Source organism: Narcine bancroftii, chromosome 3 (genome assembly GCF_036971445.1).
Source record: "Narcine bancroftii isolate sNarBan1 chromosome 3, sNarBan1.hap1, whole genome shotgun sequence".
Lineage (NCBI taxonomy): Eukaryota > Metazoa > Chordata > Chondrichthyes > Torpediniformes > Narcinidae > Narcine > Narcine bancroftii.
The window spans coordinates 367403759-367422056 of NC_091471.1; the positions used below are offsets into that span (position 1 = coordinate 367403759).

The window sequence follows — 18298 nt, forward strand, 5'->3', positions numbered from 1 at the left end:
TTATTAAAGTTTTATCTCATTAATTACGTATTGAAATAATTACCGCATCCCTCTTCATGGTTTGACTTTAATGTCCTGATGCTTAATAGAGCAGGATAATAATCCTTAGTGTTTTTTTTTAAATTTCATAATCATTTAGTTCAAAGACCCACCATATTGGTTAGGAAAATAAAATAACAATGAAAAAAATTTATAAAATGAAAAATCTTGTTTATTAAGCATGAATGTTGAAAACCGAAGGGAAAATCTGTTAGATATCAGAATGATTCTATTTTTGAATGCCAGTAAAGTTAGAATTTCATTATCAAAGACTAAAATACATGGGTAATTTCTATTCCCTGGAGTCAAACACTATTGCATTTACAAAATCGCATTCAAATTGTATCCTTGCACAAAAAAATAATAAATTCTGTCGTTAAATAATGATGGGCAAAATTATAATACTAAAAAAAAACTGCAGTATGCACGCACTTAATTAAAAATATAGCTATCACGTACTTTTGATGTTCAAATAAATTTGATTTTAAATGAGCATCCTCTGATCCTAATGTCTACTCTTAAATTGTAAGTGCAAAAGGTATTGTTTAAACTAATACCAATGGTTGAGTATGATGGGAACTTTGGGTGAAGCAAGATCGACCACAGTTGGGGAACATTGTTTCTGGCGGAAAAAGGTCATTGCGCTCACATCTGCTCATGCAGCAAGAGCAGACACTGTATTCTCTGCGTATCAAGAGGAAAGCAAATGCATGATTTCCACAGATTCATTTGTAACGTATGGACGCAAAGACAGCAAATAAACTACCACCAACACACAAGCAGACATACATATTTGAGTATGTGGAGAGATTCATTTCCGTGCACACAAACCCACACTGAGAGCACCTCCAATTACAACGATAAGAATGTGTCATTTTCCACTCACATCCTTTGTATCTAAGCAAGATTTTCTTGAGGACAAAAACTTCCCTTGACAGCCTCCATGATGTCTTTATCGTGCACTGAATTAATAATTAAAACAAAATGCTAGTTCACTATTTAAAACAAAAACTTGTTGAAGTATGAAACTTAGTGAAATCCTTCTGGAGAGGAAGACTTTAACAGGCCTCATGAAAATGTATGTCTAAATTGAACAAAAAAAAAATCAGGGAAGACTTGTGTTGTCTTGGCATGGTTATAGATACAGATTGCCACGACTGTTATTGCTGTCTTCATTAGGATAATTACTCCCAAATTAGTTCCTAGTTTTGATATAGATTTTCAGTTAGTGCACTAGACAAGTACTTATGACACTAACAAATGTACCGTGAGATCACTGTTACTCCAACTTCACATCCAACTTTTAAACTAGAAAGGAATGGCAACTACCTTACAGAAATATTTCTTCAGTCACATCCCACAGCATTTTAATGATTATTAAAAACTCCATAATCTCAAAAAAATACTGTTAACTTTTTGAACCACTAATTTATCATCAGTAAAATGTCTTCAAAGTTTGTGTGCATGAAAACATATTCAGCATGGTTACTGAACCAGCATAACAAATCTACCACTCATCCCTTTGAGAGTTTCAATTTGGAAGCAAGTTGTATCAGAACAACATTGGGCCACACTTCTATTGTAAAGCACATCAGACATTTTAAATTTTATTCAAGCAGTTTTATACAACCCTTGTTGCTAACAAAAGCCCCTTTGAGTAGTTGGACAGATACTGTCAGCAAAAGACCAGTGTGATTTGGGATAGGTTAAACTTGTAGCAGGAAACAGAAGAAAATGGAGAAAGAATTAACCTGTTTTAGTGGGCTGCCCCTGCCCTATTGCCCTCTAATTACACCAGAAATTGTGCTGCAAAAAGAAAAGTCACCCAGTTCCTCTGAATCTCTGCTTCAGTGTCTGCAGAAAGCAACCAACATTTGATTATACTCGCAGACCAGCCAAGTACATCACACTAACAGCCAAAAGAGAGCACTCAACAGTTTAACAGAGTGCAAACCAAATTTACGTTTCCACAAAATGTCTAATATGCAGTATTTTCTAAATCTCAATCAATAATCTTCCTCAGCTCAACAATTTTAAGCCTGCTCCGTTCAATCGTCCTTGCATTTTTTTTTCCAAAGCAACAGATCACTGATCAATCGCGTTCAGACTGCTGGTCATATTCTAACTGTGCATTGACAACTTCCAACTGCATTCAGTTTTTACTGCATGCTCTTTTCTTTCAGAAACCCAAAGTTTCCTTCAGCACACACAATATAATGTTAACAAGCGTAAAGCACATTATGACATCCAGGAGGTTTAGTTTTCAAACCTGCATATACATTATAATGCCAGTGAATGGATTGAAAGCAGGCATCAACATTTAACCCTTCTCCTGCGAACTAATAGTCTGTGTCATTCAACATCTGCATTAAATTACCAGAGCGAACAGTGCGTTTGAACAAAGCTGAGAGCTACTTAATGTGGAAAAACAGTTCTAAGGTGTACCTACCCAGAAATACATCATCATTTCGAAACCCAGGATAGTCAGGGTGTCTTCAATGGGAGGGAAACGGCAGGTACACTGCAGCGGTCTCCAGAATCTCTTTCACTCTCTCGTCTTCCCTGGCTCTGACTGAAGGGAGGGTGCTTCTCTTCTTTTTTCTTCTCTCTCACTCCCTCTCTTTGTCTTTCTTCTCTCAGCAGTATTACACTAGCTGTGATCTGCAGCAACCGTCTCCTTTTTTTTCCTCACAGCTGAGCTTGTGTGGTCAGAGTCGATCGTTTGGCTCTTGATTTTTTTTGCTGTCCCTTATTGGTAGAACTAAATCATTCAGTTGAAACTGAAATCATATGACAGTTTATAGCAGTTTAAGCCATTCCGGGGTTGTGTAGCTGTTTTTCCAAACTAACAAGAAAGCAAAAAAAAAAAGTGAGAGGGGGAATAATTGGGTGGGAAAAGGGGTTGGGGGAAATTATTGTTGCAGTAAAATAAAAATGCACACAAATGGAACCGATGAAAATAAAGAGCACTGGTTAAACTGAGTGGTCCTGGAGTCTTTTTTACTGCAGTCTCTTTCAAATGATGGGGCTGAGAGTGCCGATCTTCCCAAACAGCCCAATCAGAATGCAGGCACTGTGCTGAAGGCTTTGAGAGGAGAGGCTGCACACATGGTCAGCTGGGGTGGAGGCAGCTTTGACCAGATGGCTTGCTTGCTCCCAGGAACACTTAACCTGTGTCAGCACTTGTCACGTCATTCCGGCACAGAAGCGGGTCAGCCTTAGAATTACCCACATCCCTCTACTTGGAACCTTTTATCACAGAAATACATCATGTTTATCAAGCATGGAGGAAACAACACTTTAAATAATTTAGTGCCAAGGCGAGGGAGATCAGGCTACACTCAGAGGAATGAGAAGAGAAAGTAAAATTTTCTCCCTGGCTGCAAATTTCACTGCAGCTGCGCACTTAACTTCACCTCACTCAGTGACCGAGGTTGAAACTGAAGAAAAAAATTCCATTTCTGAGAAATGGATTAACGCACATTAATGCCACTCAAAGGTTATTGAAAATGCTAATGTAAGTGCATTGACTAAAGCAGCACAATGGTTAGATGTGGGTTGCAAAGATTCAAAAGGTTGGATGTGACTGTTGAACGCAGAACAAATCATGCAGTTTGCCAAGTTTGTCAGGTTGGTTGTTGCAGTGATTCCTGCTACCTGGGGATAGGGCATGCAGATGGACAAGAAGGAAGCTATTTCGCTGGCAAGAGGCATTTTATGTATTCTTTGGTTGCCAATTTCCCAGAAACATCAAGAAAATAAAATCCAAAAGCCCCTCACAGTTCTTCTTGTGCGCAGTGAAAGATGGGGAGGAGGGGGTGGGGGTGGTCTTGCATGGAGTGATTGCTACAGTTCCATTCCTGAAGGGAATGAGCAATATTTTCTCTGCCGCCAGGAGGGTGATCATTCACACAAGGGAAAAATAAAAACAATAATTACGCGTGTGAATTAGCTCTTGACAGTTGACAGCTGCACATGACTCTCTCGAATAAATTGAAATTTGTACCAAAAGGATCGCAAAGATAGTTTCCAGTAACGGAGCAACAGTCTCTCTGGAGTCAGTGTGTGCACTGCACTTTTGGCCAATTGTGCAAAAATTTCCAATGCTTTTTTTTTTAAACATATGTGTAGAAGTTCTTCAGTGACTCAATGTTTAAATGTGCATCTCCACCTTCACCCCAGGAATATGGACCAATTGGCATTCAATCAGACAAAACCAGTAGTATTGCACCAGAATATTTGGACTAATTTAAATTTGGTAGATAGTATAGATTCTGCTCACTTAGAAACCTGACCTCACATTGACAAACCACTTCATTCCTAGAATAGACTTTGACCAAGCAGTTCCAAAGGTTGATATGTCTTTTAAATTCAATAGATTGTGGTCTGTTGGGCTCTTTTTGCATTGAAACCAGTTGTTGTTCTTCATCTGTTGACAACCAAAAACAACAGAAGCAGTTCCTTGGTTTAGATCAGCTATTCTCAATGGGACAATATGGCCCCTCTGGGGGCCACAGACTGAAATCCTCAACATTTTTTATGTCGTCAGTGGGAGAGAAGTCTGGAAGAAATCAACTAAACCTGACTGTTTCTCAGGGATGGGGGTGGGGGGGGGGGGCACAAACCTTAAGCGGCATCCTAAGGGAGCCACAGCCAAAAAAGGACTGGGACTGGCTGGTCCAAATTTCTTCTCTTCTTTCCTGAAAAATTATGTTTCCTTGATGCCTTGCGTTCTCATTTCATCAGCCAAGTATCTATTCATCTTTCGGTCTCAGGCCACTTGTTGTGGATGGCAGTACCTTCATGCTTAACATGTCTGGGAACCAATTTTAATCATCACCACAACGTGAAACAGTGTTTGGTTCTTTGGGGTTCTATTCTAGCTTATGCTCCAAAAAGGTTCATGTGAAGTCATCATGGTATCATTTTCCCTGGATAGCCTGAGATTGCCTGATCTCGGAAGCTAAGCAAACTCAGCCCTGGTCAGTACTTGGAGGGAAGACCACTGAGGGATACCAGGAGCCGTAGGTTTCTATGAGGGGCACTGGACAAAGTGGCGACCCTGTCTGCCTAATGGTGGACAAAAGTCAAAGTATTTCATGTATGTTACATTCTAAATGTAGTATTACATGACAATAATGGAACCTTTACCTTTACTTAGGTAAAAAAAAGGCTTTTGCATTTAAGACCACATCATTTCCTTTCTGAGTGATCCATTCAGCTCCATTTTTTTTTGTTCTTTCCCTGTTGGTCTTTCAAGAAATTCTGCTTTGAAAATTATGATTGACTGCCTCTATCATCTCTGAAGGAAGTTAGTTCTGGACCCGCCCCACTCACCCACCCACACGTTATTCCTCAGATCCTTCCTCTGCCTCTTACCCATCACTTTAAAGTAAATGCTTTAGGGCCTAACAATCTCCACGAATGGGAACAGCTACTTTTCACTTGTCTTACCTAAACCCATCACAATATTGATACCTCCTTCAAGAGGATCTGTTTTTTTCACTTTGAATATAGAAGAAATCTTGCATCCCTGGAACTGTTCCAAGAAATATCTTCTTCTGCACCATTTATGGGACCTTAATACAATTGGACATGCTGTCAAAACCGACAGTCCATTTGATCCTACTTACAACCCATGAGTAAGAATGGTTGAAATGAACCTTCATCTTCCTTAATTTCAACATGCATTACGAAGCATCAGTCTTTATTTTCATTCCTATCTGAACTAGTGGTGGTGAGCACCTCAAATCCTTCTGGTTCTTGCAGTGAGAGTAATTTGCTAATAAAAGTGAAATAGGTGGAACTGGTGGCACTCTTGAAATGTCATAAGCTCCGCAGAGTACTGTGATCATGTGTGAGCTTAAAGTGTTTACTGTTGAGGTCTCCAAATATCTCGACACAAACTAGATTAATCAGTGTGTGACGGAAGTTGATGATCATTTCTGATTTATTTATGTGGATTACATACCATTCATTCAATGTTTTGCCATCTGTATCCCTTGAAAGACAATTTTATAAAAGTCTTTGTAATTATTTATCATCTTTCCCATTTTAAGGCTCAGTGAATTTGCTCTCATGAAAAATTTGTACCGGCATTACTTTTCATTCAAATAGATTGTAATGCATTCCGAATTCATTGAATATAAAATGTCCTTCGCAGCTTTCCAAATACACACCATATTGAAAATGTTTTCCATTCAATATTAAGAAGCAGAATAAAGAATATTTTGTTGGGATTCAAATAAACCAAAACAAAATTTTCCATTGCTATAAAAAAATAGCAGCTCTTAAAATATCACAATCACTTAAAGTTAAACAGAATTTGGAGCAAAAATGCAGCACATCTAGTTTGATATTTCCAATCATTCTGAAATGAAAGTTCCATTTTACACTTTGAACAGTTTTTCCAGCAGTTCACTCGACCTTTGAAGCAATAATTAAATAAACAACAAGGGGCTTTTGCGCTGGCCGCAGAGGTACATAAAACCAAAATAATGAAGCTGCTGCAAGTCTGAAATAAAAGCAGAAACTCTCTGCATTTCATGCAGCATCCATGGAGAAAGAGCAAAGTAAGGGTTTCAGGTCAAGGTCCTTTCATCAGAAATAGGAATAGTTAGCAGGAAATGGTGGTAGAAAGTCAGGAGAAGAGCAAAAGGGAAGATCTACGAGAGGCTGAAAGGTTCTATCATTCAGTCTCTGTTCTTTCACCTTATCATAGACCTGCTACATCTTCTTCTCTTCCCTTCCCCTTTCTCTGCATCTTAAAAATGGTCTTGTTTCAAACTATTCCCAGTTCAGGTGAAACATTGTTGATGTGAGAAGTTCCATTTCTCTCACCTCGATTGTGGCTTGGTCTGAGTTTTCTGTGCTTCATCCTGGACACCTCGCAGCCAGAGACAAACGAGAGATCCTGCTGCTCTCATTGCATCTGTGCAACTAGTAGGAAGTGCTGAAGAAGGTTAGTCCTATTCCTGTTTGCACATCAGGCTCCCCTGTGAGGTCAGCAAGAAAATCTGCAGCTACCACTGCAGAGTCCAAGAGAAACTCAGTAGGGCAAGCAGCATCCATCAGAAGTAAAAAGCTGTTGACATTTCGGGCCTGAGCCCTTCTTCTTGAGTGTTGATCTGCCTCAAAATCATGGATGACTCTCCAAAGTCAGCACTGAGCATCAGTGAAACTTAAGATACTGAACCAGGCCCCAAAACACAAATTATACAGTAGTGTTCACTTCCTAACCTGAGGCACTGAGGCAAGTTATAACACTTCACTTCCCATAGGAGATGCATTGCTGGGAAACTTCTAACTCAGAGCTCACTGCATAAACTTACTGAGCACTGGGGGAGCTGACATGCACATTTTGCCGGTTTTATTTTGACATATAAAAAGAAGTTTGAAACACTGTACTGTTCCCCACTATGTGGCTGCGATGTTAGCGTACATACTCGTGCTTGTTTCTCTCATTTAAATATTAATCTGCCTTCCACATTTTCAGAAAGCGCAATATGGATGATGAAACGGCAAATGGGGTGATTACGATCATGACAAGTGACAGAAAATAGACTTTGCTTGGTGAATTGACTCTTATACGTTGGAATGTGGCTACAGTTTCAAAAATAAAACTTGGAATTCTACTCTTAACTGTGTAATTTCCTCACAGTTCCTCAGAAACAGCCCTGACGCACACCTTTCCCATCTGCCTCAGGTTTTCTGACATGCATTCAGGTCACTAATAAACACTGAGCTTCCCTTACATTTTACCATACATGCAACATAATTTCCACAGCTGGAGTGCAGGAGAGAATGCTACAGAATGAAATCATAAACACATTACCCCATTAATCCTCAGTAACGGCATATCAGTTCGGATTAATCAATGGTTAAAAAAGAAAATCCCACTGATATCACACTGTCTTTTATTATTCACATGAAATGCAGATAAATTTGAATTGTTCTGTGTAAAACAGCTATTCAAAAATAGTGCAGAGAAGCTGAAGTAATTAAGTCTATGCAGCAGTGGACCTGTGGAAACTGATTTATGCTGTTTAATAATGCACACAGGCATTCCCTGGCTAATACATGCTGCAGTTTACAAGCAGCCTCATAAACCATTAACTCGCTGACCAGCCAAGCACACTTCATCATCTCTGGACTGCCTGGAATCCGTTCTGTGAGTCAGTCACTCGATGGGCATGTTCACGTCTCCCTTTTCATTCCTCTAGTAGTAAGCCATTTTAAGGAGCGTATAGTTTATAGTCCTTCTGCTGCTTTTGCTTCCGGTCACCTAAATTTAGTTTGTGAGAAGGCTGCATTTTAATGCTCCTGTTTTAATGGAGGGTCATCTCAATTCCAAGTTTCTATTCTCTCATTTTTGATCTACCTCATTAATCTTTACTCTCTCCCGCTGCTCTATTTGTATACTTCTATTCAAAATGTTCTACCATCTGTCTGTTTTGCCTGTCAACTCTTTTTATACTAAATTCTATTTTGCTAAACCATTAAAATGTTTCACTGGTAAAATATGGTACTTGCTTGCATCGAAGACAAGAGCACAACATTACCTGTTACTTTGCTTCAAGCTAGATACTTCACACTTTGAATAATACCTCACAAATTAAGGCCACAGTTACTTCAGCCCCTACTGCTGGTCAATCAGCAATTGTAACCATTGGCGAATGAAACCTGAACCATTACAGTCATTCTTCTGCTCGTGCTCCATCACATTTCTCTAATAGTGTAGTGCATTTAATATTTTGGACAGGCAAGAGAAGCGATCAGAAACACCATATTAGGAGATGCAACACACAAAAGTGCTGGAGAAGCTCAGCAGGTCGATCAGCATCTGTAGAAAGCAAAGGATAAACAATGTTTCAGGCCTGAGCCTTTTGTCAATATATGAGCAAAAAGCAGGCAGTGGTTTGAATAAAAGATGGGGGTGGAGGGAAGAAGAGGTAGGGGAGGTGGATGTGGGTGGGAGGACAGAAGAAAGCTGAAAAGTGATGGGAGAGGTAGGTGGTGGATTTGAATGGAGATGGAAAGGGTCAGGAACTGGAGGAAGGCCAAGAGGCAGCCTAATTGAGAAGACAATGTCAATTTCATCTGGTAGAGAATGCCCAAACAGAATACTGGGTATCGTTCCACCAGTTTGCAGGTGGCCTCCATTTGGCAGTGCACGCAGCCGTGGATAGATATGCCGGCGTTGGAATAGGGTGTCTCTGTTATTGCAATGGTCAGAACAAAGGTGCTGAACGAAACGATTTCTAAGTCTGTGTCCAGTCTCTCTGATATAGAGGAGACCACAATGGGAGCACTGGATGCAGTAGATGACCCCTGCAGATTCGCGAGTGAAGTGTTGCTCCATTTGGAAGAACTGTTTAGGGCCCCAAATGGTGATGAGGGAGGTGGCCTAGATACAACTGTAACATTTTTTTTTGCGGTCACAGGGGTAGGTACCAGGGAACCGACCAGTAAGGAGGGATGAGTAAATGAGGGGGTCCTGGAGAGAGTGATCCCGGCCAAAAGAGGAGGGGAAGATGTGTCTAGTATTCCTCAGCAAATGTTCGTATGCATCAAGGTTCCATTTTTTCAAAACTGACTTGAGTTCTTCCTCAAGCACAATAAAACATTTGACTTTTGTGACTGAAAAAGAATCTGAGAATTTGAGGAACCATCTGAAACTTTCATATTGGTTGGATTTATAAACCATTTTGGGAAGAGCACTTATCAAATCTGCTTTCCCTATGGCAGATAGGCCAGAAATAATGCAAATGATAAAGGCTGTATTAGAAAGTTGGATTTAGTCATCACATTTGGAAGTTGGAATATTAATGCATTTCTTTCATGCATGAATATCCAAGTTTAGCACAGGGTCCAGGGTTCACATCTTGTTTGAAATGTTCTTTTCCTCTGACAGTCAACACAAACATTTAAAAAAAGTGTGGTTATTTCTTACAAGAATATCTTGTTTTCTCCTGCTTTTGAAATATAAAATGGATGTATAATAAGCATTTCCCTTCATTTAAGGAATAAACAGTTGCAAAAAAAAAACTATTTAAACCAATAATTATGTTCTTCAGAAAAGGTTTCCAATTCTGTTGGTGTCACCCGGTTGTTAAGTTTCAAAATAAAAATGGTCACAGAATGGGCAATGGTCTTTACAATTAAGTATGTGAAGTTCTGAGGCATCAGGGGCTGCCTATTTGAATATTTTTTTCAAATTACTGCATGATTTTCATGAGATAAAGTGAGTCTTTATAAAACAAGGTTAAGCCTCATTTAAGAATTTATGTAGTCAGAAAATATATTTCTCTACAAGGAATTGAACAAAGGCATTCAGATCAAGTTGTTCTATGGACTCAGAAGGTTACCTGAACAATGACAATGTTCAAAAATGTTGTTCTGGAATTGAGATAAAAGGAGATTTTCATCATCAAAGCTGTTAATTAGAACTATGATGTGAGAAACTTTTAATGTGAATTTTATTGATGCACCTTTCAATAGGGATATTCCTCTCTGAACAATCTACTTTAATATTCCAGTTTCGCTCAAGGTAATATATGAATGATCAATTTATCTAAAATGCTGAAGCTGTGTGATTCCACAGCATGTGCCCATTTCTGGAACAGATATAATGCATGGGTTAACTCCCCAGAATAACATCTAAACTGTGTTGTTTCCCTATCAGGAGACCTGGTTCATTTTTACAGACAAGGCTGAGTTTGCATTGGGCCTGTAAGCAGTTAGCCAAGTGCTCCAGAGCAGGGCATCATCCCCAGATGGTTACAATATCTGTCTTCTTGAATGGTAGGTAAACATATTGGGGGCTCTACATCATATAGAGGTGTAAAGATTTAGAAAAGCAGCAGCCCCAGTTCAGATAGATCCATTTACAATGTCAAGGCATAGAAGGTGTCAAGGTCCATTTGGTTATAAACTGTAATCTGGTAACCCCCTGACATCTGACCTCAATTTCCATCTTGGGTTGATTTGTCTATTCCAGGAGCTGGCAGCTTGGTGACATTCCCCAATGAACCTTAGCAAAGATAATGAGCCGTGGCAACATCAATGTAGGATATTTCCCACCACTACAGAGCAATGGTACACTTCCCGGAACAAACGGAGTTACATAAATGTCAGTAAATGGATGCATGTGCCTGCTGCTTACATGGCCTGAAAGATGCTTCCTTGATTACCTATCCAGCGCATATCCTTTAACAATTGCTTTGTAAGAAGCTAAAATTGTGTGAAACTATGTCACTACAAGTCTTACGATTTGTTTAAAGTGGATAAATAGTTCAGGAGACAAAAAAATGCAACAATAATATGAAGGAAACAGAACCATTCAAGGAGGGAAGAGAATTTTGGAACTCTTCGGCCAAAGGAAACTTGCAAGTTCAGAACTCAAAACACATAGTTTAATATGGATCAGAGAAAATTTGCATCTTCGTTGAACAACTGAAAAATTGCCAGGCTGACACCAAAACAGTAAACAGAAGTTCCCAGAAAATTATTATCTAAAAATTTCAACTTCAAATGCTTGACTTAGAGACTGATGCTGAGGTTTGAGACCTTTGCTTTCCTAAACTAAGAATGCTTCATTAGATAACATGCTTGCACAATTTAAAAAAGGATGTCTGCAGTAATGGCCTTAGATTAGGAAGCAGTTATCTGTTCCCCACGATGACTCTCAAAATAACTGAAATGAATCATGTTTCCATAGATAGAATAACTGTCTGGGATTCCCAAGGTTAGTTACAGATCCGTGAAAGAACAGGCAATATTTTGCAGTGATTGTACATTTCCAGTGAAAGGGTGGGCCATTAGATTTACCCAAATTATAGGAGGAGAAAAAAATCAGGAGTACCAAGTGTACAAAAAAAAACCTCCATAACAGGCACAATCTGGTACGTGCTTCAACACTTTTTCTGAAGTTCAGCTACCAATGGAACTCAATATGCATACGTGGTTATTGAACCCAGGTTACTCCTATCCTGCATTTTTCAGCTGCTCTCGTTTGAGAAGAGATACAGGAATATTAGAGCCCCCACCACCAGGCTTTGGAACAGCTTCTTCCCAAGAGCAGTGAGAATGCTGAATGACCAAAGGAACTGCTCACACTATCTTAGACTCTCATATTTATAAAACAAATATTTATTTGTACATAGAATAACTTGTCCTGTATATGAATTGTCTGAATGTGTGTTATGTCTGGCTGTGTGCCTGCATGTTTTGCACCGAGAACCAGAGAACGCGGTTTCGTCGGGTTGTACTTGCGCAATTCGCTAACAAACTCGTCTTGCTGTGCCACTGTGTTGGTTTAAGGAACAAGAAGGACTCGGATTCGGGTTGTGGTTACCTCATTAATGCCAAGCAAAAGTATTAAAAATCCAAATCATTTGTTGACAGGAACTTATCCACCCTTAATCCTTTTCACACAAAATCAGGAACCAAGGTGCATGGTTTTAGAGTCGTTATACGTCTTAAAGGTAGACAACCATAAGTTTTAATTGGGGAGTTGGATCCTGAATAATGTAAATGTTTTCTACATCATAAAAGCAAATATGTATATATCATTAAACAATTACCCTTTTAGATGCATTACAAGGACCCAGAAATGCCTAGCTACAACTCCATTGGGTAAAAACTATATTTTCTAAATAACATACAAAGGATACAGATTAATGACACACTTTGCATTGCTGTGTTCACTTCAAAATTAATGCCTTCTTGTCAGCTTTATTACTCACCCTTAAATTGGGGGGCAAGGATTGTAATTGAATATTTCACATACAGTCATTGAACCTGGTCCTCCTTCAGTGCAGATCTCTTTGATCTTGTCCTAATAATTATCAATAATTAGTGGAAGTTGAGAATCTACGACGACTCTGGAGGCACGATAGACCAAAAAACATCTTCCAGTGAAAGATTTAAATTTCCAGCCACGTTACAATATTCAAGTGAAGAAACAATCTAGAATGTTGGCTGAATAAAGCTCTCGTTGCATTTTACGCTCAGACTGTCTGATGCCACTGGGTGCATTACCATGCTGCAGACTAATGTAGATCAGTTTTGTAGAGATAATTGCTGATAAACTGCAAATGGTGCATTTTGTAAAGGAAGATCATGAATGATCGTGGATTCAAGGTGGGCTGGGTGCAAACAGATGCAGAGAAATCATGATCTAAATAAAGAGCAAATAATGGTCAGTCAACATTTTGAGTTGAAACCCTTTATTAACACCAAGATAGAATAGGTAAAATTACACATGTAAAGGGAAAAGAATCCGGGGAAGGGGTTCAGAGGTGAAAGGGTACAGTATGTGACTCAGATGAAGAGACAGGAAGAGAAGGAAACCATTAAGAAGGGGGTGAAAAGAGAAAATTCAGAGAGAGAAAAAAATCAAGTCCAGGAGTAGGTAAAGATCAAGTGGAAACAGTGGAATGAGATGGGGGTGGGGGAGCTACCTACAATTTGATGTTCTTAAGGTTAAGGCTATGCTGATCCTCAAGTTTACATTTAGCCTCACCCTATGTATGAGGCGAACGACAGACATGTCATTGTATTTATTTCAATGATGTCTTGATGTGATTTTATTATGTACCATCTATAGCATGTGTACATGTGTGCATCGTGGTCCAGAGAAACAATTTTTTCGGGTTGTATAGGTACAGTCAGATGATAAACAATTTTTTCGGGTTGTATAGGTACAGTCAGATGATAAACAATTTTTTCGGGTTGTATAGGTACAGTCAGATGATAAACAAACTTGAACTAGGAATGGTTGGTCCGCGAAAGATGAACAGAGTACCCTGTCCTATGTTTCTAATTCAATACTGTTTTTAATAGAGGCTCAGGCAATCATTTAACAGGACTTAGATGCAATAGTTATCACTAAAGAGGTAGTACTGAACAAACTTCTGGGCCTAAAAATAGATAAGACCCCTGGTCCTGGTGGAATGCATCCCATGGTATTGAAAGAAATTATCATAGAGACTTTGGTGATTATTAAACAAAATTCTCTGGAAAGGTCCCGCTGAATTGGTGAATATCACACTACTATTTTTTAAAGTATGCAGGCAAAAGGCAGGGAACTGTAGGCCAGTTTGTTTAACATCTGTGGTTGGGAAAAGGCTTGAAGCTGTCATAAAAGAAGAAATAGCGAGGCATCTGGAGTAAGATGGATCCACAAGCCTGCACAGCACGGATTCAGCAAAGTCAGGTCCTGTTTGACAAACTTACTGGAATTCTTTGAGAATATAATGAGTGCTGTAGATAGAGGGGAGTAGATGGTTGTTGTTTGCTTGGATTTCCAGAAGGCATTCAATAAGGTGCTGTATAAAAGGCAAGGATGCATAGAGTTGCGGGTGATGTATTAGCATGGATAGAGGATTGGTTAACCAACAGAAAGCAGAGGAATGGGATACAGGGGTGTTTTTCTGGTGGGCAATTGGTGGTAAGTGGGGTGTCACAGGTGTTGGTGCTAGGCCGCAACAGTTCACAATATACATTAATTTTCAGGAAGAGAGGACAGTGTAGTGTACCTGAGTTTGTTGATGACACTAAATTGAATGAAAAAGCAAATTGTACAGAGTCTGCAGAGAGATGTCGATAGGTTAAGTGAGTAGGCAAGGGTCTGGCAAATGGAGTACAATGTGGGTAAATATGAGATGATCCATTTTGGAAAGCAAAATGAAAGATCAGATTATTATTTAAATGGCGATTGCAACATGCTGCCCTGCAGAAGGACTTGGGAGGGCTTGTGCATGAATTGCGAAAGGTTGGTTTGCAGGTGCAGCAGGTTATCAATCAGGCAAATGGAACGCTGGCCTTCATCGCTAGAGGAACTGAATTCAGGAGCAGGGAGGTTATGCTGCAACTGTACAAAGTACTGGTGAAGCTGTACTACATGCAGACCTGTTCTCCTTACTTGAGAAAGGTTGTATTTCCTTTGGAAGCTGTCCAGAGGAGGTTCACCAGGTCGATTCCAGAGATGAGGGAGTTAGCCTATGAGGAGAGATTGAGTTATCTGGGACTGTACTCACTTGAGTTTAGAAGGATGAGAGGGGATGTTATAAAAATGTATAAAATTATGAAAGTCATAGATAAGATAGTGGTAGGTAAGTTGTTCACATTTGGTGGGGGAAACTCGAACTAGGGGACATAGCCTCAAGATCCAAGGTAGTAGATTTAGGATGGAGATGAGGAGGAACTTCTTTTCCCAGAAGGTGGTGAATCTATGGAATTCGCTGCCCATTGAAGCAGTGGAGGCGACCTCAGTAGATATATTCAAGATAAAGTTGGATAGAATTTTACAAAGTATGGGAATTAAGAGATACGGGGTAAAGTCAGTTGGATGGAGATGAGTGTCTCATCAGATCAGCCACGATCTCATTGAATGGCCGAGCAGGCTTGACGAGACTACTCTTGGTCCTATTTCTTATGTTTAATAAGACCATGTGAACTCATTGAATCAATAATCTGGCACTGATGTTCCAGAATCTCCAAACAAAAACTCATTTTGCAAGGAGTTCAAGTCATGATTAAATTGAGGTGTTTTAATTCCTGAAGGAAATTAATGAGGTAAATGCAGACAAACTGTTTCCACAAATGGGGGGAGTTAATTCAAGGTGACATAACCTTAAAAGCAGAACCAAACAATTCAGTCATAGATTGCCATATGTGTGAAACCCTCTGCCACAAAACGCAGCAGATGCTAGCTTAATTAATAACCTTAACACACACTCAGATACATTTTTTCCCCCCGATCAAGTGTTTAAATTATTATGGAAACAAATCAAGATGCAAAGTGACCATGATGTGACAAAGGGTCTTCAGGCTGAGATGTTTGTTCCCTTTCTCGTTTCACAGGGTCTCCAGCCTATTCTGTTTTTACTTCAGATTTCCAGCAGCTGCAGTTATTTGCTATTAATTAACCATGGTGTTATTGAATGGTGAGTCGGAAGCAAAGGGCGCAGGGCTGATTCCTTTTCTAATGGAAAGCTAAGAGAAAAGATTTTGGAGTAGCAGCCATGTGTCTCGAGTAATACACTATGTCTATGTACATAACGAGAGCCAGTCAAGTCAACTTCATGAAGCAGAGTCGGGAGAGGAATCTATCCTCAGGATTCTATCCATGCTGGACTATTAACAGAGTAAGCAGGCAAGAATTTGATGAATAAAGTAGGTCTCCAGAAGGCCATGTGAGACATCAACACTTTTACCTGTCTATTACCTCAGGAAGCGGATCTTTGTCCCACACTTCCATAATGAGCTGCTGAGAAACCTGAGGCAGATAGTGGGTTTCACAAGCTACAACACCTGCAATGAACTGCAAGAACTGAAAACTCTTGAGTTCTATTTTGGAAAGGGTACTCAATTATCTGGAAGACTTTTGGAAAAAAATTCAAGGAGGTGGATCCATTTGTCCAACACTGCAGTGAAATACTTGGTGAAATTCCAGGTTTATATCGGATGCCTCCTATCAGTACTAAAGCAGATATCAGGAAAACTTCAAGATCATTGGTTTGGGAAACCGCAGAATGATCAAAGACCTTTTCCACAACATACATTCTCCAAGATTTCTGCATTGGAAGGTCCATATGCCCCACTGCCGTCAGAGAGCAGCAGCAATCATCAAGGATCCACACCACCCAGCACACACTCTGTTCTCGCTGCTGCCACAAGAAAAGAGGTACAGGTGCCAGAGGACTTGTATCACCAGGTTCAGGAACAGCTGCCACCCCCCCACCATCAGACCCCTCAACGACAAACTCAATCAGGGATTTATTTGCACTTTAATGATTTTTTTCCCCCTCATTGTATTATACAGTCAGTTTGTTTACATGTGTACGTTGAGTCAGTTTCTTTTTGCCTTTCCCGCAGTAAGGAGAATCTCAAGCTTGTTTGTGATGTCACGTATGTATTCTGACAATAAATCTGAAATCTAATCTATAGTTCATCACACTCCTTGATAGGTGGAGGGCAATAAATGAAAAATGATCTATTTCACATTTAAATATTGATGAAATTCATCGATAACGAACAACTTAAATTGAAGCAAAAATCCTACTTTCTCAAAAATCAGGATTTTGATAAAAATGGCACGATGAAATTCCACGTCTTCCCACGATTTTTACATGAAGGAACGTCGTAATGGGCACATTGATCGATTCCATTGATCAGGGATCCATTGAACTAGGGATTCAGCTGAAATTGGTGCTCATTGAGACTTGCTTAGTCCTTGAGGAACAGACCTGTAATAATGGTATTATTTGTCTGTCATCAGAGTGGATTGTATTATTTACAGAATGTCTGTCAGAGAAGAGGGGTATGTGTATTGCTGCCCCATTATTATCTGGAGGGGCATTTACTAGGTCAAGCCTTGAACATTGTCGCTGGAGTGTTTGCTGCCTTCATACCTCTAATATTTGTAATGTCTATTACAGGCAATGAGTTCCTCTTCTTTTCACCTGAACTGTCCAGGAAACAAACTGACTGGAGGTACCAGTGAGACTTTCTTTTATTTAATTAGATTTGTTTTCAAGCAATAACATAAACAGAGATAAATCACCTCTACTTGAACTAGCTATTATTCTCCAGGCAATATTACTTCAAACTCAGCCCTAAGGAAAGTACTGAAGGATTTCTTTTAGAAGCACCTGACAAGAGTTCCATTTTAAACTCCCAGCACATTTGCTTAGCTACAATTCTAAATGAATAAAATATAATACAGATATTGTGGATGATATGGTGCAGATTGGTTGGGAAGAGCAACTTTTGTGTTAAGTGTCCAGGGATGACTGAAAGGTTACTTTGAGAAATGTGATAGCAGCAAGAGTGAAAAAATAAGCTTATAACCCATGAAATGTGTAATTGTCTGTTGAAAGAAATGATGGCAATCACTGGTGTCCCTAAAATTGAGAGAACATTTCCAGGTTGTGTATTTCAATAATACACCAACAAAAAATATGATAATGTATCTTAGATAGTTAATTTACAATATGAATATGTTTTTCAGAGAATGATCCAGAAGGTGTCTTTCAGGGATACAAGAGGTTTTTTGAAAGTTAAATTTCAGGCATATTATTTCATCACCAAATAGCTAAAAAGAACTGGAAAGGCAATCTAAGTCACAAAATTACTAAGGAGGAAGATGGAAATATCTAACGCAGATCTCCTACTGGTAGTGGAAATATCTTTCGCATAATGAGTTCAAATGATCCAGCACTGTCAAAGGGACGAACTAAGGGCTCATAAAGCA

General features: G+C 39.4%; 1 protein-coding gene across 14 annotated transcripts in view; it reads right to left on the reverse strand.

Moving 5' to 3' along the window:
- Positions 1-18298, reverse strand: part of rbfox3a (RNA binding fox-1 homolog 3a) — a 644989-nt gene that overhangs the window by 535845 nt on the left and 90846 nt on the right. For 12 of the 14 annotated variants that reach the window (XR_011354963.1, XR_011354964.1, XM_069930255.1 and 9 more), the window contains one exon: positions 2489-2884. The exons of 1 other annotated variant lie outside the window; for it this stretch is intronic. Coding sequence is in view for 10 of the 13 variants with exons in the window: in XM_069930255.1 (XP_069786356.1) it covers positions 2489-2506 (18 nt within the window). In the remaining 3 variants the exon portion in view is untranslated. Of the gene's footprint in view, positions 1-2488; positions 2885-6759; positions 6772-18298 lie in introns of those variants that run through there. One more of the 14 variants, XR_011354969.1, reaches the window with a different exon arrangement.